Source organism: Artemia franciscana, chromosome 20, assembly GCF_032884065.1.
Source record: "Artemia franciscana chromosome 20, ASM3288406v1, whole genome shotgun sequence".
Taxonomy (NCBI): Eukaryota; Metazoa; Arthropoda; class Branchiopoda; order Anostraca; family Artemiidae; genus Artemia; species Artemia franciscana.
Window position 1 is genome coordinate 29,142,795 of NC_088882.1, and position 20,578 is coordinate 29,163,372.

Sequence of the window (20,578 nt, forward strand, 5' to 3'; positions counted from 1 at the left end):
GCACGACAGAGGGTGTCACTAGCAGGCACATTGTACTTCGCTGGCATCCATTGTGACGAGTTATCTGAAGAAACACTATTGGGTACTTTTCTTTAGCTTTAAACGAACAGTTTTAGGCATTCAAAAATGCCTGAAAAATGTCTTGTTTCATAATGGACGTCAGAGGGTGCCATGTACCATCCATTAAGAGTCTTAGATTTGTGATTCCCGTTGGCTATCATTGATAAAAATTTAGCTTTTATGACACAAAATGGTATTAAATGCCCCACAGTGGACTTCTGTCAGGATAGGGTGACTTAAAACCTCCTGTTTTAAACTTTAAACTACGAAAAAATCAATTTTTCTGATAATTTGATCCTGTTTGGGCAAAAATTTATCTTTTACGGGATAAATGGCAGTAAACGGTAGTCTGTCACGATAGGATGGCTTACAGCCTCCCATTTTAAAGCTGTAAGCTATGAAAAATTTGACTTTTCCTTTATATTGATTCTCTTAGGGCAAGAATTGATCTTTTACGACTCAAAAAGCCGGTAACGGGCCCGTCTACAGTGGTCTGTCAGGATAGGGCTGGCTTAAAACCTCCTGTCTTAAGGTTTTAGACTATGAAAAATCGATTTTTTTGCTACTTTTGATACTGTTTAGGCAAAAATTCGTCCCTTATGGTGCAAAATGGCAGTAAACGCCCCTCCATGATGTTTTATCAAGATAAGGTGACTTGAAACAACCGATTTTAAAGCTGTAGGCTATTAAAAATTGATTTATGTAATATTTTTATCCTTTTTGGGTAAAAATTGATCTTTTATGGCACAAGATGACAGTAAACGCCTCCTCCAATTTCCGGGGAAGGGGTCTGAAATCTAACCTCAATAAGATATCGCAAATAAATAACTTCCATAAAAGAGCCTAGAATTAAGTTGTGAAGTGTTAAATGAATTTTTCCGGCGAAGGGGGGCTGAAATATAAAACTCAATAAGCTATCATAAATAAATAACTTCCATAAAAGAACTTAAAGTTAAGGTGGGGCTGTTAAAATAATTTTTGCTGAGAAGGAGGACTGAAATCTAACACCCAATAAGCTATCGTAATACAATTACTTCCATAAAAAGGCTTAAAGTTAAGGTGGGAGGTGTTAAAGGAATTTCCCTAGTCGGAGGGGGGGGGGGGAAATCTAACACCCAATAAGCTATCGTAAATAGATAACTTAGAACAAATAGTTTAAAGTTAAGGTGGAATTTTTACAGGGGATTGGGAAACTACAATCTAACACCCAATAAGATATCGTAAATAAAAAGCTTCCGTAAAAGAGCTTAAAGGAAAGTTGAGATATGTTAAACAAATTTTTCGGTGGTGGAAGGGGGGGGGGCGGACACATCCAGTCACAGAATTGAGGGATTTTTCATTAAGACCCCTTGGAAATAACTCTTAATAAGGTTTAAATTTATCTCTAATAAAAAACCTTCCCATGCAGAATAGCTTGCTAGGATGGGCTAACTAATTATTGTCACAGTGGCGTGAAATATGCATAGCTTTGGTTCAACGAAGCGTTGCATTTCCATTAAAACCTCTCAGAAATGATTCTTAATATGGCTTAAATTTACCTCTAAGAACAAACCTCCCCCCCCTCTGGAGTTGGTTGTTAGGACCCCTGTCTTTATTTAATTCACGTTTGTATTTGCTTATATTTTATCCTATATCAGGTTTCTTCACGTTTTGTTTTTCCATTTGTTGAGTTTTAAATGCTTTTTCTGTGACTTCATGGTTCTTTCGGCCTATATTTTATCCTTTATAAGCTTTTCTACGTTTTGTTTTTTCCGTTTGTTGAGTTTCAAGTGCTCTTTCTGTGATTTGATAATGACTTTAAATTTGTTTTTATTTATAAAACTTTTGTTTACGGTAAAAAAAATCCGTGTCTTTAGATTTCTTGTTCCAGGGCGAGTCTACAATAAGTAAATCATTCATGTAATGAAATATCCAAGACCAATGCTATGCAGCATCTGCTATGAAACTCAACCAGTCTAGATCACATTAGAAAATTAATAATGCTGTAACATGCAGGTGTATCGAATGCAGGTGTAGCACAAAAAGGGGATTCTCCTCGTGAGCAATAGGTAATTATGCAGAATGTATCAAGCAAATCAAAATATTAGAAAGGTTTTCATAGTCCACCAGGTTAACACTCCATTCCATTGTATAAAAGTGCCCTTTCGAATCGTAATGAGGACAAAAATCATTAGAATAGAAAGATATCCTGTGAAAAATGTATTGAAGAACAAATAAATCTCAAAAATAAAAAATATCTTGAAAGAAAAAGAAGAAAAAAACACCTAGAAAGAAAAAAGAAATCCCGAAAAAAATATCTTAAAGTATTATGTTACGCCAGTGTTAGTGCCGCCTTTACGTAACATCCCACGTGTGCTCTGACATTACGTAACACCCACGTGTGCCACCGTAATTGCGTAACAACCACAAATGCACCGCCATTACGTAGAATCCAAGAGTAACATTGTGTCACATCCCACGTTTGCCTTCCTGTCATTACGTAACAACCAAATAATCCTGAAGTAGGGAAGCCCTGGTTCTTTAGGTTTTTCAAACATTCTCTGTTATGTAACACACAGAAGTAAACATTCCCTATGATGTAATTAACATCTGCATATCTTAGAAAACCTACCCTATGGTATAATTAATACCTACTGGCTGTGATAAAATGACGGGATAGGGCCCCCATAAAAAGTAGGGATAGGGCTCCCGTAGAATCCAGGAATAGGGCTCCCAAGAAAAGCCTCAAGTTTTCACTACTTAGGTAACCACTCGTTCAATACGATCCCCCTGGCAAATAAAAAAAGCAAAACACAAACACACGAACACATGCACACACACACAAAACAGAACAAATAAAGACGCATGCGTGATCTTTCTTTTGGCAAAAGTTACCAAATTTCCTATTTTTGCAGATGGAAGCTAGAAAACCTTACGGAATGATTCTCTGATATTCCAAACCTGATGGTAGGATTTTTATTAGGATGCTTTTACTTCTTACGGGCATTCCCACCCTTTCTAAGAAAAAATCATACAAATTTTCTCAGATTTGTAGCTTTTCATGGGTACATGAAACATCATGAATCTTATATGTCTAAAGTCAGCATGGAAGTAACACATAAAATATTCGAGAAATATCCAAACTGGCATTCTCTCTCAGATCTCTGTTTTGGTTTCTTGAGCGTATTTTTTTAAATCGTCAATTTGGCGAAATTTGGAAGTAAAAAAACTCACAACTTTGTAGTTACTTATAGTGCATAGAAATCAACAAACAATAAACCTAAGTGGATGACGAGCCCAATCTCGTAACCGTGACATTTTGCCTGAACTTTTTCAATTTATTCGACTAAAGGTCTATCAAGAGCCAGAATTCTGGCTGAAATTTATCCATTTGGCAAATGTTTGCCATGAGAAATTTATCTGAAGGTTCATTTCAACATTAACGCTTTCGAGACGATAATGCATGATCGTGGCGTACTGTCAAGTGACAGCTGCGGGATAGATTGTGGCAGCTGGAATCCAGCCTCTGATTTCCAGGCCGTTAGAGGCTCAGTGCCGTTAGAGGGTATTATCATAGACTTCATTGCATGCTTAACTAGTTATTTAACTTAATACTTAACAATATTAATTATAATATCATATTGATTTTGAGGAGGGCTCCTAAAAAGAAAATAATTTTATCATATTTATGTTAATATTTTTCTTTATTTCTTTGGTAATTTTAATTATCATTGGTATATCATAATTATAGTAATAATTTAATAAAAAGGTATAGCAATATTCAAAATAGTGAAGATAATGAATAATAATTTAAATTAATGAAATTTTCTATGTTGATAAGGTAATCAACGACATTGCCTCCCCCATCACAAAATGAGAGGTTGTGGTGGTGGTGGGCAGAGTCAAATAGATAGAAAAGCCAATATCAGAAGGAAACATGTTTTAGTGTTGGTCATACAAAGGCTCCAAGTTAAGATTAATGTAGAATGTAAACAAATAGGAGACTTGCATTTTTTAATTTTCTTTTGTTTATAATAATTTGATTTATTATTAATGTATCATAATTATACCAATAATTTAATAAAAAGGTATAACAAAATTCAAACTAGTCATGATAAAGATTAATAATATAGATTAATGAATAAATTCTATGTCAATAAGGGAATCAACATCTTCCCCCCACAAACAAATTAAGGTCCCCCCAGTGGGTAAAGTCAAAGAGCTAGAAAACAAAGTAGAGGACAGATTCTAGCTGGTTATTGCTATTTATATCATTTTTACAAGTTAATAATTCCGTTGTAAAAATTAGCATTGCTGCAGGTTGATGGCAAAATCTGACCTCAAAATTTTGCAGAGTCTAGCTTCCACTCTTTATTCTATATTTGAGGTCAGAATATTTTCCTCAATGTGGCAATGAATGAAAGAAAAACTAAACAAGGGAATACCAAAAAAGTTGAAGTTTTATTAAACGCAAATGTTTCACAGCTCATATACAGATAAAACACTATACTCTTTAAAAAAAATAAAAAAATACTAGGATTAGACACACTTTTAATTTCTTAATTTTTAATCACAAGAATCGAACTAATACAATCGTACATGAATAGAAAACAGCACATATTTCAGATATATTAATCACACAAAATAAATGACACTATTATATACACAACCTAACACCTTAACGAACGAAAATATTTTGATGAAAGGGCACTTTTAAAGCAAAAATTTAGAATAAAAATATTTATAAGCACGCAAAGGGTTACATTTGGCAACACTGCGAGAAGTCACGACACAAATCAACCGTGTCTCTTTTTATCTTCTTCAATTTCTCGTTGTCTCGCTTCAATCTTTGCGTTTTGCTCTTTCATTTTAACGAGTAGAGGATCAGTTTGAATTAAACCTGCACAAAGAGACATCGTTAAGAATTAGCGTCAAATTTAGATAGCGTTTCCATGTCATTGGAAATAAAAATATAGATGAGAGCCATATATAAAAAAAAATATATATATATAAATACCAATAATAAAAAATATAAACAACCAATAAATAAATATTATTAGTAAAAATGATAAATATAGAAAAAAATATCTATATATACATGTATAAAATATAAATAATATAAAAATTTTGACAAAAAAAGCTTATAACTGTTAGAAAAAATGTTTTGAATGAAAAATAATTCTAACAATGAATTTTGGAGGCAACTATAAATTGCCACATGCTATTATACATTGTCTTGATAAATTGGCAATATGTGATTATCAATATGTGAAATTGATAATGTGTGCAATATGTGAAATATTGAGGCTCGAGTAACCCTATATTAGTAGAACTTATCACAATTAATTCTCATAGTTTTTTTTTTCAGTTGAAGACCACCGTTTAATATCATTTCATGACATAGCTTTCGACCAATCAGAGACCTTTTCCTTTGGAAAATCTACATAAACTACCTGACTGAATAAGGAGTAACCTGTTTTAACACTTGGTGAATATTTGAAAACTAAGTGTTTTAATGGGAATCTTTTCAGAAACTGTACACTAGGCTTTTCAGGGTCAATCAAAAACCCAACCTAGAAGAATCTCTCCCACCCTTTTTACAAGGGAACTGATGATGCCTCGAAAATTCAGATGACCACTATAAAAAGAACCTTTTTTACCTTGCAGTTTTGTCAACATTATGTTCACCGAAAATAACCACATGGTCACGAGAATGAAGAGTGTCTCTGAGAAATATTTCTTAGAGGAGAGAGGGGCAAGTCTCTTGGGGGAAATTTTTCTTGGAAGTGAAAAACTGTCCTTAGACCTCAAATAAATTTATAAGAGGGACCTCTACTACAAGTTAAAAATGTTTCAGTTAGAGGGTCACCAGGTGGATTAATCTCTATTAGTCTCCCCGATTGCACCCCCAGGAGATTTTCAAAGAAGGGAAGAAAATACTTTAAAGAACCTTCATTTAGCAAGGTTCAAATGGAAATATTTTCCAGTATCCTCTCCAGATATATTTTTAAAGATCTTCTTGTTTTCAGAAGCGGAAGGGGGGGGGGGCATTCCCTGATGGTTCCAAATATGATAAGTGAGTTAGCTAACGTTTTATAAGGCCTGGAAAACATTAATATAATGTTTAATTTGGAGACAAGAGAGTACAAAATTTAAGCCTGAATTTAATGAAAATAAATTATGATATTTTCAATGTTTTAAGCTAGAAGATGAAGGCTTTAGTATATAAAATTCCCTGTCAAAACTTACAAGGTTTATAAAGCAATAATTTACATACAATAACATTGGCCAATGTAATATGTATTTTTCATATACTTTCAATTTTTGACTGAAGTATACTTAAAAAATAAACCTTTCACAAATGAACTTTCTACGGCAGTATCATATTTTCATCAGCATTGACACGTCGAAAAATGAAAACAAACAAGCAATGCTGAACAGTTAATGTTGGTAACGTTTTTCGTCTGTAAAAATTCAATTTTCAATAACCTTATGTTTATCAAATACAAATAGAAACACACCTTCAAGGAAAAGCCACTCCTTTTTAAGCCGCTTGTTGCCATGGGTCTGTGCTTACCTTTGCTGATTTTATACCCACTTTTCTTTCTTCAAATTTGGCACCTGCAACTACTGAAAAGTGTGCAGCTGCATATAGAGATCTTTTTAATAAAAAATTGAAGTCCAGATTTTTCCTTTTGAAAAATCTTTATGGTTATTAAAATAATTATGGATTACTTATAAGAGTGGAATCTGGTGATAGTGTCAACAAAAAACATCAACGTCATGTAGCGTTTAGTGATATTTAGCATAATCATTTTTACGCCAGGAACTTAGTTAAGACAGTTATTACTGCCTAAAATTTACCAATTAAACAAATTAAATTAATTATTTTTGTTGTACTCAGAAGAAATGCCAAGTGTTTAGTGATATTTAGCATAATCATTTTTACGCCAGGAACTTAGTTAAGACAGTTATTACTGCCTAAAATTTACCAATTAAACAAATTAAATTAATTATTTTTGTTGTACTCAGAAGAAATGCCAAGTGTCGTCAAGCACCAGAATATGTTGATAGTTTTATTTGTTGACATTAGCACCACTTCCCACTCTTATAAGTCATCCATACTCCTTGGTTGTCAACCTAACTAATTCAAACAATTAGATTTCATTTTCAGTGTTCTTGGTAATTTACCGCTATCCGGTCAACATATACCTAATAGTTGAATCTAGAACTTTTTTGGTCTAGAAAACTAGACTAAGAACAAACTTTCTCACTTATAATCGTTCTCACAAAAGAAATTCAATATATTTTTGTACCACTCTTTTCTCCTAAGTAAAAAGTCACACACTCGACACTTTTTCTATAATAAATAAACACTGTATTTCTTGAAATTATGAGATAAAACTGTCATTTGAAACTTCGGATGACCCTCTCCCATAAATCTGTACCTAGAAAAGTCATTGACTCGACCTATCTAAAGAAGGCTCATATGTGATGCTTTTTAAATGACCAGAACTTTCAATTGGTATCTTTTTCAATCATACTTCCCCAAATTACCAAAATATGAGTCTTTCCCTGATAATGAAGAATAAATTTGGAAATTAAATACTCGATATTTTCTTTATGGTCACGCGACTTCCTAACATTTTAACAACGCTATTCATCAAAAATATAAGAAAAAAGGAATTATTTATAGTAAAAATTATTTTAGCTCTCTTTTTAATCTGGGGCAGAAAAATTACTTAAAGGCTCAGAAAAAAATAATTAAGACCTCAAAACTCTCCTTATATTAGTTAAGGATTGTTATCTCCTGCTAACTTTCGTTCATATCAATTTTTGTGGGATTAGGTGAACTCTGTTCTCTTTAGAAAAAAATCGGGGGGATTATGGGAATGAAAAAATTGTAGTAAAACCCACTGGAACATCTTTGCTTGCTCCCCAGACTGAGTAATGGAGCTATAATTTGGCAGCTGGAAACGGGGGGGGGGGGGGTAACTGGAGTTTGGAGGAGGAATATAAAGAACGTCCAGACAAAATCGTCCAATGGGGCAACAGATGCAGACAAATAAGCTAAATTGAAAACATAAGCTAACACAGAAATGAATTTCAAGGCGTCAGCCCCGCTTGCCAAAACCTTGGAACTTGTACATGTGCGTGTGTGAGGGGGGGGGGGGCACTCGGCTGGAAAACTTGTGTAAAGGGATTATTTTGTTTCAGGAAAAGCTTTATAAAACGTAAGCTATTTCCATAAATTAAGTTTTAGACGTTAAACAACTTTTTTTTTTTTTAGGGCTAAATAACCTTTTTTAAGCCAAATTGACAAACTCGACGCTTAGAAGTAGGCAAAAACATTTCTTAAACTAAAAAACACAAAGAGAATAGAAAATTAAAGACAACAAACTCACCTGACAGGAAATCAAACAACGCCATTTGACGTTATACCATCCTTTATCTTCTTTATCAAAATTTGAATTATTTACCTCATAGCGTTAATCAATTTGGTAACTAGAATACTTATGTACGGTGATTATTTTGTTTCAGAAAGAGATTCATAAAATGTCAATATTTTTTGTAATTTATCACATTCTCAAAATTAGATTTTTTTTTTAGCTGATTCATTTCTTTTAAGCCAATTTGTTAAATTCGTAAGATGACACAGGGACATTTTTCTAATTTAAAAACAAAAATTATAGAAAACCTATAAGACCAATAACTCGCCTGTAAAAAGAGAACACCATCTAGCGTATCGCATCTAGCAAAAATATTAGTAGCATAAACTCCTTAAATCTGCTTTACATCTAACTTAAATTATTCCGAAAATAAAATCACCAATGTTACCCTAAGCAAACAATAAGTAAATTTTTAAACTAGCATTTGTACTGTATACTGTAAATAGTCTAGAGTTCGACAACCTATTTTTGAAATGCGTAAAAATATCATAAATATCTAAAAAGACAATTGATATGACAAAGACAATTGAAATGATTTAAATTTCTTCGCAAAATTCTTTGACACCAGCACAAATATATATCTCGATGTTGAAAATGCCATTTATTATTTGCTCATGTATATAAACATGAATTTACTCGTGGAGAGGGGGGGGGATTTATTCAAATTGCTAAACAGGACAAATTATATTACTATTTTTAGAAAACTCAAATCCAGAATAGCCATAATACGCAAACCAAAAATTCTCATCCCAAAAAACTCGTGCGATCTTCTCAACTACCATCATTATGTTGACAAGCTTATGTCATTTTAGTTTTTAATTACCCCCTCCTTACTTATCTTAACTTAATTAACCCCTCCCCCAAGAGGTTTCTAAGGGTATCTTTTGTTAAAATTATTTTTTCACTTAAAAAAGCAATGGACAAAGCGAAAATTGTTTAAATAGTAATCTGTTTCTAAACTTTTTTAAACTCATCTATCAACATAATCTTGACAAGCTTAGACTTTCTTCGCTTTTAAATAAATCAAAAAAGATGTTTAACATCTTAAATATAAAAAAACACATATAATAACAATATAAACAATACTAAGGGCAGTCGACATCAATAGGCTTAAATTATTTTATTCACATTAACCATAGCAAACTTAGAGTTTTAACTTCAAGTAAGACATAGATAAAAATTTAGCAAATTTAAAACTGTCAAAAATATGATAATTTGAGTACTAAGTTAAAGACACTGCTCTTTCAAAATAGAAAAACAGTTTTCAAACTAATTTAAAAACTATAAATAAATTAATTACAAAAGCTAAAGGAAAATATTCCATACAAGCAAGGCGTTAAGAGAAGTTTTGGCTCACTTCGACTGCCAGATTTCAAGTTGCCGACATATCGACAAAAAATGAAAAAATGACATGTGTTTGTATCAATCTTTCTGGAAAAAAAATCACATTTTTGTAAATTAGGGATTGAACTTTCTGTAACAAAGTATGTCTGATATACAGAATTTGATGGTGTAATTTTCAACAAGATCACTCACCCTTTTAGGGGTGTTTCCCCAGTGGGGTCGACTCATGAAATCTTAGAGGAAGGCAAAATAAATTTCTCGAAATCTAACGGGGGAAAAATCGAGAGCTGTCTTTTTTCCCAAGAGTTTTATAGACTTTTCTAGAAAGCAATTAGTCAGAGTTGATAGGCTCTGGATGATTTGAGCAGTGCTGATAAAGCTGACAAAACAAAAATGAAAATTAAAAAAAGTAAAAGAAATTTAAACATCTTCAATGTGCAGTAAAAACGTCCTGAGATTCGTGCTTAGACAATAAGGTCTAAAATTGTAGTATAGTCTCAACATTACACTAAAAAAAAAAAAAAAAAAAAAAAAAAAAAAAAAAAAAAAAAAAAAAAAAAAAAAAAACAGATGAAACATAGTTAAAAATAAGTGATTTGTAAAAAACAAAAACAAAACACACACGGGGCAAAAATATCAGAGATATCACAGCCTGATTCTGCGAATAATTTCAATTTAACATAAAAAACAATATCCTGTTTTCATGGACGTATCCAGGACTTTCATTCAGGGGGAGGGGGTGACAAAAAAAAATCACAAAAACGTACCGAAAATTTGTTTATGGGCATTTCAGTTACTTTTTTATGAACTGGAAAAAAATTTCGCGGGGGGAGAGGTAAACCCGGCAGACCCCCTCTCCTGGGTACGGCCTTGCCAATAATAGTTTTCTGGTAAAACCTAGAATATAATATCAGACAAGAAATGGCACAAGTAATTTCGTCACCTGATATTCTTCTTACCCTCATATTTTGATGCGACATTTCGTCCCACAGAATCCAATGATCGCGTACTGCCTACAATTTAAAGACAAATTTGATTAGTAAACTATATTAAACTAAACTATTCATTTGAAAATCAAATAGAAGCACAGGAGGCAACTTCTCACCCAGATAGAAAAAATTAAACGTCTTACTCCCCCGCCCATCACCAAACATATTGGGAATAAGCAACCTGAAATTTGTTTCCTTAATAAGAATTCAAAATAATTAATTTAGCGTTTTATCTATCAACTTTATTAATAATCAAATTATTAATCTGATTTACGGTGATGATAATAGAGGGAAATGCGATGTCAAATCGGTTGTGATGCAAATCTATCTTTTTAAAGGGCATTAAAATAAAAACACCTCCATCCCGTAGACTCATCTTGAGTCTAATCAAACCTGAAAACCGCAGTTTTCTAAGACCTTTCTTTTAATTCTTTTAAGATTATCAAGTGCTTAGGACAGCATCAAATTTTCGTTTCTGATGCTACGTTGAACCGTGAAAATACTGCACAACTTTTAAAAGTGCTTAGGACAGCATCACAATTTCGTTTGTGATGCTACGTTGAACCGTGAAAATACTGCACAACTTTTAAAAGTGCTTAGGACAGCATCACATTTTCGTTTCTGATGCTACGTTGAACCGTGAAAATACTGCACAACTTTTAAAAGTGCTTAGGACAGCATCAAATTTTCATTTCTGATGCTACGTTAAACCGTGAAAATACTGCACAACTTTTAAAAGTGCTTAGGACAGCATCACATTTTCGTTTCTGATGCTACGTTGAACCGTGAAAATACTGCACAACTTTTAAAAGTGCTTAGGACAGCATCACATTTTCGTTTGTGATGCTACGTTGAACCGTGAAAATACTGCACAACTTTTAAAAGTGCTAAGGACAGCATCAAATTTTCGTTTGTGATGCTACGTTGAACCGTGAAAATACTGCACAACTTTTAAAAGTGCTTAGGACAGCATCACATTTTCGTTTCTGATGCTACGTTGAACCGTGAAAATACTGCACAACTTTTAAAAGTGCTTAGGACAGCATCAAATTTTCATTTCTGATGCTACGTTGAACCGTGAAAATACTGCACAACTTTTAAAAGTGCTTAGGACAGCATCAAATTTTCGTTTCTGATGCTACATTGAACCGTGAAAATACTGCACAACTTTTAAAAGTGCTTAGGACAGCATCACATTTTCGTTTCTGATGCTACGTTGAACCGTGAAAATACTGCACAACTTTTAAAAGTGCTAAGGACAGCATCAAATTTTCGTTTCTGATGCTACGTTGAACCGTGAAAATACTGCACAACTTTTAAAAGTGCTTAGGACAGCATCACATTTTCGTTTGTGATGCTACGTTGAACAGTGAAAATACTGCACAACTTTTAAAATCACCAAGTGCTTAGGACAGCATTACATTTTCGTGCTTAGGGTAGGGTATGAAGTTAGTAGCTGGTTTAGTATTAAATCAGGATTAATGTAGGGTTGGGTTCTATCACCGTTTAAATGGATCGTTTTAATGTACTTCGTCCTATGGAGCACAGCAAAGGCAATGGAAGAGCAAGCAATAAATGGTGAAAAAAACTCTCGTAGACTTATGTATTTAAGCATTCTAGATGAAAATGTTAGCAAAACGAATGAATTCCCAGAGATTTTTCCAGTTCAGAATGCAAGAAAATGTCTAAAAATTAGTGTAAGAAGACAAAGTCGTTAAGACTAGGAATAAGTGATGGTGAAGAGGTGATATCAGATAACAACGACTGGTATCAACATCTAGGAAATATTAAAAGTAATACGGTGGGTACACTGAAGATGTTAAAAGTAGAATAGACAAAGCCAAGGGCGTTCTTTGACAATTAAAAAAGTTTGGAGGAAAAGGAAGATAAATCTGCAAGCAGAGATTAGAATATTGGAAGCTAAATTGATGACAGTGGTAAAATATGGATCTGAAGCATGGACTCTCTAAGAAATGGAGAGGGATTCGATAAATATTTTCCAGAGTTATTGCTTACAGGTTGTTTCGGGCACCCTACTGACTGACAGTATCCCAAACAGTAAGCTGTGCGAAAAACATGGTTCAATCCTGTTATCTTGAGCTATAATGATAGAAAGGATGAGATGACTGCAACACGTTCTGTGGATAAAGGATGACAGATAGTCAAAGATTGTCCTTGTTGGACAACAGTCTTTAGTAAAATGAAAAGCATATCATCCTCGAACATAGTGGGAGGATGTTATAAGGAAAATCTGAGGGAAATAGGAAATCTTCTGGAGTATGTAAAGAGGGAAGCTTTCAATAGACTGATATGGGGGAGGACCGTGCGTAGATGTGTTGCCCTAAGGCGACTTAGTGCTGCAGTAAGTTGTTAGTAATAGAAGTACTAGTATCTTTTGCAAGTTCCCATATTTGAAATATTGGAGACAAAACGCCACCTTTTTTCAGTTAAAATGTTAATGTGTCAGGCTTTTCAAAATGTTTTAACAGGGAACTATTTCAAATACGAGTATAAACAGAAAATATTACGATATTTTAAATCTAAAACAACGATACAATGGACAAAACTAGAAAGTGGAACCAAACCATGAGATCTGCATAACACAAATTTTCTGAATAGTATAAAGTATTAGACTTTTTATTATGGTGTTTCCTTTAGAAGAGCCCATAGACAAGAGTACTATCGAGATATTCCGTTTCGACAACCCGGATGCATAGTGTCTTTTTATTTCGTTTAATACCCCCCTTAGCATTCCATGGAAGTTTCAACTTAGTACCCATAGACGCTCCAGAGATCAATAGAGTAACTTTACTACCTACTACTTGCCTTAGACTTGTCGCATTGGTTTAGTCATTTACTACTATTTTTTACTGTGATGGAGAAAAGGGTAGACTACTTTGTATTTGTTAACTGCTAACAATTTCTGCCTCTAATTAAAAATTATCAGTTGAGTTTGAATTAAAATTATTATTTTGAAAACAACCTTAGGTAAAAAATATCTATCAAAATTTACTTTCTTAAAAAATAAATTTTTAAATTTTGGCTACTATTAGCGCTTGGTTGCATTGTTAGGTTCTTCAAGTTCTAATTAGGAACTAGTGGAACTCTAATTGGGTTTAGTAATGTAAAGACCAATATAATACAAGTTCCAGTTGGGTCTCTAGGTGGAACCTCATAAAAACCTAAATTGGGTCTCATCAAACTATAACTGTTACTTGAGTCTCACAAAACATAATTGCAGTAAAAGGCTTTAGTTTGGTTACTTAGCTTCAAGACCCTTTATTGAAAAATTACTTTTATGATAGTAATATTTAGGCTTCTAATTAAATTTAGTAAATAAGAAAATTGCTTAGGGGTCAATTTACCTTATTCTTAGACCTAAAAAAAAAGGAGTACTTTACTAATGAATGAATCAAAACTATAACAATATAGATTTGATTTTGATTAATAAAATAATTTCTGATATAATAAAATGATTTCGATATATAGTATCAAAACCATACTAATGATTTTGATATAATAAAATGAAAAAAAACTCTTTATATAATAAAATAACACTTTTAATAAAATAAAATAAAAAACACTAACAAAAAAAAACATATAATACACATAAACAAACAGATAAAAAAACATATAATAAAAAAAACTTTCTCTCCAGTCTGGACAGAATAGCCTATATAATGGGAGAAATTTTTTAGCCATTAAATTTTTTTCGTGTTTTTCTTGCATATAGCTTTTGCTCCTCATACTTTTTAAGATGGTTTTATGAATAGAACTATTTTTCCTTCATTGTTGCGTGCCTACAATATGCGGGCCCTCAGCACTAAGAAAAGTGTATTTTTGTCAGGAGCTTGAGTCGGTTCAGAAGCAAGCGGTATCGATCATCTTGGGCCGCCGTGACATCCCCTACGAAAAGGCTCTGGAAGTGCTAGGACTGCTGTCACTTCAAGACCGCTACGATACTCTGATAATGAGTTTTGGAAAGTGTTTGCTTTCTAAATATCAGCACCTTGACATTCTACCTGATCAACCTCTACCATCAAGAAGGAGAAAGCAAGATAAGTTAGTTCCCGTTAAAGCAAGAACAAACCAATATGGAAATTCTTTCGTCCCGGTTTTGGTAGATATCGAAAAAAGAGTTAATGTGTGTAGTTTGATTTATATTTACAAGTATAGTTTGGCTTTGAATATGTTGTAAAGAAAAGCAAATCAGCGATAGCCGCCAAGTTTTTGCGATAGCCGCCTTATTTCAACTTACTTACGTATCTTACTTACAAATGCCTAAAAAGTACCAAACAAATGAGAGGAGTTTTAGGTATAAGATCAAATTTACTGCTACGTTTGAGAGCTTTTTATGGAAAAGATTTAGATATTATTGATTGAAAGGTAAAAAAAGAGCTTTCTCTAAGAAAAGCTTACAAAAATAACAAAAAAAGACATTTTACTATACTTTACAACACAAGAATTCGTTACAAAAAAAACATAGGCAAAGCACAGGAAGAAGCCAAACTTTATGCTGCAAAAAAGGCAGCTGGTAAGTTGTTTCCCTTTACTAAAGTTTACCCTTTTTGCTGAATCGGGTTTGGCGTTGGCTTTTGGCCCAGCAAGAAGTTAACCTTTATGCTGCAAATAAGGTAGCAGGTATTTATTTTCTCTTTATCGAGGTTTTTCCTGTCGGCTTTGGTCATAAGTGTTAAACGTCAAATAATGTTATACCTCTGTTTGTAAACCTCAACAGTGGCTTCAAATCGGATAAATAGGCTTGCAACGTATGTTTACTTAAAGCACATAAGAATTTGACCATTTTTTTCATAGATTGGTTAATTTAAGGAGTGTCATTTTCTTTAAGGTTTGTCTCCATACAGCTTGGCGGGTATACAAGGCCCTATGATGTCGCCGCCTCCTGGTGGAGCAAAGACAGCCCCCCCCGTCTCCATCCCTACTCATGAAGAAATGATTTATCTTATTTTTAAAAGAAGATACACTTTCATCATTTTTGTGGTTTCAGGAAGAATATTCGAAACCAAACACCCACATGTCTAAATACACAACTGCATCTATCATTATGACGTCTCTCATTTACTAGGTCTGCGGAACTCCTTGTACAATAAAAATGGTACGTAGAATTCGCTGACAATGCATCACACAAATAATTAAGTGCTAGCTTATTTAAACCCTGATACACGAAAATACCGGTTTCTTTTACTGAAATGGGCGTAGACAGTCCGGTTTTTTTTTGCAGTTTTTTGAGTTAACAGACTTCAGGCCTTTCAAAATCCAAGATAAACCGATTTATCTATTTCATTCAACAGGTGGTTTAATACAACAAAATAAAAGCATTTTATGAGCATTTTGATAAAGCATTTTTTTTTGGGGGGGGGGGGGAGATTTTTGTCAAGCGTTTTAAAAAATTATTTTCATCTTTTCGAAATTTTTCCCTAAAAATTTTATATATATATATATATATATATATATATATATATATATATATATATATATATATATATATATCATACAAACATCCAAAATTAAACTTTATATCGACAGAATTCAACTTTAATACTGCTTTCAAATTAAAAATAAAATCAATTTTTATTTAAATGATTCTTAAACAAAATCCTTAATTTAGGGTAAATCCTTACCTTGTCTGCTTGTTGCGATATCTGGACTTCTTTCACTTTCACTATCATTATAATTGTACCTCCCCTGAAAGACAAGGAGAATATATTAAGGAAATATACAGGAACAAATCTCACTCAGACTACATGAAGGAGAAAATCCCTCAAAAGAGTATCTGCCAGGAATCATCCGCCCCTTAGGGCAATAAAAATTCTCCTTAAGTATCTCTAGGGCAATTAATGCGTATTTAACAGGTTTTTACATAAGCACACAAATATTGACGAAACTGAAAAAAAAAAATATCGAGGACAAACTATACAATTGGACTCGCAAAATATGCCAAAAAAGGATAAGTAAAACTATTTTGCTATAAAATATGAAGGAAGTAAAAAAAAAGAAGATCAAAGCAAATGTGTAAGAAGAGAGAAGAAAAAAGTTATGCAAACATCAAATATATTCTTTCATGGTCTATTATAATTGAATCCGCCCTCTGTTTTTTTTTCAACTTTCTCTAATTATTACTTTTTTGTTCTTGCTTTCCTTTGTTAGTGTTTTTTAATTTATTTTAATGAACATTCTTCAATATATTGTGACTTAGAATATTGTCTATCGTATTAGATGTGCTCTATTATCATTTTATCTAAAAAACAAAACTCCCTCCTTTTCCCACTTAATTTGACTTAAGATATCTCTTCAAAATCTTTAGACTCCTTCTATTCTTATTCTTTTTCTCATTCGATTTTTTTTTCTTCTATTCTTGTTAATAATCATTTTTTTCTACTCTTTCATGATCTTCTATTATCCACCCCTCTGCTTACTTTAGTTCCTCTGAATATTATTTTTTTATCTTAATTTTCTTATTGAGTGTTTTTACTTTATTCTAGTGGATACTCTCCGTTTTTTATGCATTATTATTTAGTATTTGATTGGCCGTGTTTGTAGTGTTTTATTGTTGTTTCATTTTTTACACTAAATCACCATCTTCCAGACAATTCACTTTGAAATTGTATCCCTATCCATTTCTCTTAAAATGATATTCATGAACATTCATAACATTTAGACTCTTTACTTTTTCTGTTCTCTTGAGATCTATTATTATAGACTAGGTCTGCTCTATTTTCTCTACTTCCTCAGTTTTTAATTATTACTAACGTTAGTTTTTTAATTTTGTGGCCTTATTTGCCTATATTATTATTTATACTTTACACTAGTGCATTTCTATTCTTTTTTCTCACTTTTTTTTGAATGCATTGTTTATCGTATTTGGGGTGTTTTTTTTTTGTTTTGTTTTTTTTTGGGGGGGGGGGGTATTTCTAGCCATTTAGTTTTTTTTCTAGAGCATCGTCTATCAAACATGGAGTGTTTTTATTGTCTTTAATTTTTTTTGGCACATTGTTTACCGTGTTTGGGGTGTTTTATTACAGCTTCACATGATATACGACAATCCCCACCTTCCAGACACTATCGATTTGAAATTGTATCCTATTTGATATGTCTTTCTCCTCTTCTTTCAAAACTATGCTTGAGGAATCTTCTTGAGTTTTAGACTCATCGTCTGTTTTCTTGTTTTTTCTTTTATGGTCTGTATTTGTTATGTTTTTTCCACGGTCTATTGACGACTGACTCTTATATTTTCTCTACTTTCTCTGTTTCTGATTATTATTTTCCACCTTAGTTGTCTTTCTTAGTGTTTCTAATTTATTTTCTATTTTCGTGTTATTCTTTTGTTTGCTTTTGATTTTTATTGTATGTAATGCTTATCGTATTTATTGTGTTTAACTATTGTTTTATTTATTATGCAAAATCCAAATTTTTCAGTCAACTTCACTTTGGAACTGTTCGCCAGACAGTTTTATTAACCGTCCTTGGGTTTGAAAATATATAACCGAAAAACAATATTTTGTTAAACAGATATTATTGTGGTAGATTTGTTAAGCCGATAATTGTTAACCCGATAACCGATTTCATGCTAATCTGATACTGTGGTAAATCTGTTAAACCAATTATTCTTAATACGATAACCGTTATTATGTAATCTTCAATATTGAAGATTTGTTAAATTGATAACCGATGTTATGTCAAATAGATATTATTGAAGCTCTTTTTAAACCGATAGCCGATATTATATTAATCCAATATTATGGTAGATTTGTTAAATCGATAACCGTTAATATATTAATCCCATATCGTAGATTTGTAAAACGGATAACCGATATTATGTTAAAGGAATACGGTTGAAGATTTATTAAACCGATTGCCGATATTGTGGTAAATCTGTTAAGCCAATAATTTGTTAACACGATAACCGATATCATGCTAATCCGATATGTTGTTGTAGATTTGTTAAACTGATAGCCGTTATTATGTTAAATCGATATTATTATGGATTTATTAAACCTATAGCCGATATTGTCTTTATCCGATATTGTGGTAGATTCGTAAAATCGATAACCGTTACTAGGTTAAATCGACATTATTGTGGATTCATTAAACCGATAGCCGATATTGTGTTAATCCGATATTGTGGTAGATTTGTTAAAGGCGATAATTGTTATTATGTTAGTTATTATGTTAAATCAATATTATTTTAGATATATTAAACCGAATGCCGATATTGTCTTAATCCGATATTGCGATAGATTTGATAATCTGATAACCGATGTCATGTTAATCCGATATTGTGGTATAATATTTAAGCCAATTATTTTTTGGTCAATAACCATTATTATGTGAATCCGACATCGTAGATTTGTTAAACCGATAACCAATATTATGTTAATCCGATATTGTGGTAGATTTATTGAACGGATAATCAATATTATATTAATCCGATATTGCTGTAGTTTTTTTTTTTTAACTGATCATTGCTAACCCGATAACAGTTATTATGTGAATCCGATGTTATAGTAGATTTGCTAGTACGCCCATCAAAGACCGTGAGATAAACTTAATTACCTTGATTGCTCAGAAGGGCGAAATTCGAAAGAAAAGAGGCTAATATTATTAGAGCATGTTAACACAGAATACATCAAGCTTACAGTTCAATGATAAGTCGACTATGTGGTTTAAATAAAGTTCTCTTCGCTAGAATTTATAGTTGTGAAGCATTGTCCCGCATTTGGTATTTAGAGCTAGAATAGACAAAGATTAAGAACGGTCCTTGGGTCGAAATATATTTTACATATCCCTCCACGGACGTATACTCTTTATTTAAGTGGGAAGTACGCGTTTCATAATCCATGTAAAAAACTTCACGAGCTAAAATAAGATGTGCCACCAAAGGAACTTGCCACCCGTAGAAACATCTGAATTTTTTTAGCTTTTGTAATAGTTAATACATCTCTAATTCTCTATTTGTTTGAATAATGGGAGATAAAATGGACGCACACATACAAGTACGTATGCAGAACGCTTTTTGTGTGTGTGTGTGTATGAGGGGGGGGGGGGGGGTTAGCAGAGGGGAAATAATGGAAAATTTTCGAAGGAGGGGGAGGAGAACAAGCATGAAGTAATTATAGAACAAATTGAATAAGTCATACTTAGAAATTAAAAGAAAATATAGAAATTCGAAGGAGACCGGACTCCGAGGCCCCCCTTAAATATATCTGTAGATTCATATACATTTAAATCGCGGCTAATTCCTCACCCGGCCAGGTATCCTGTTTATGAAGTCTTAAACTAGAAACATTAGTTAAACTAGAATTTTTAAGAACCAAAATAGGATTAAGCTGGGACCAAACCTTTTGTGATGACCTGATTTTCCGCTTTTGGAGCCTTTGGCGGAGATCTACAGAAGACGACACTTCTTCATTCGATTTAACGTCGACTTTCGGCTTGATTTCAATTTTAAAACCAGCAAGCGACTCTAAAAAAAAAGCAATTATTTGAAATTTCTTAAGAGTCGTTGTTGAGCACTTTTTCGTCTTTTCTTTGTAACGATTAATAGATTCTTAGAATTAGGATTAAAATAATTAAAAACACACTAACTATCCAAGACGAAAAAAAAACAAAAAACGATTTAATCTCAATTTTGACAATAGAAATCTACGAAAAGCACATAGTTCTATTCGTTTTTTTTTTAAATTACTAAACTAATTTAAAATCTCTGTTTTCTAATTTTATTTTCAATTTTTATTT

The 20,578-nt window shown here is 32.6% G+C and overlaps 1 protein-coding gene across 3 annotated transcripts in view; it reads right to left on the reverse strand.

Moving 5' to 3' along the window:
• Positions 1–4,481: 4,481 nt before the first annotated feature.
• The window catches only part of LOC136040090 (uncharacterized), a 59,786-nt gene continuing 43,689 nt past the window's right edge, over positions 4,482–20,578 (reverse strand). For 2 of the 3 annotated variants that reach the window (XM_065724168.1, XM_065724166.1), the window contains exons 10-13: positions 20,182–20,306; positions 16,465–16,528; positions 10,793–10,846; positions 4,482–4,939 (exon numbers count right to left, since the gene is read on the reverse strand). In XM_065724168.1, coding sequence (XP_065580240.1) covers positions 4,836–4,939; positions 10,793–10,846; positions 16,465–16,528; positions 20,182–20,306 — 347 coding nt within the window. In that variant the 3' untranslated portion in view covers positions 4,482–4,835. Of the gene's footprint in view, positions 4,940–10,776; positions 10,847–16,464; positions 16,529–20,181; positions 20,307–20,578 lie in introns of all 3 variants that reach the window. The other variant, XM_065724169.1, reaches the window with a different exon arrangement.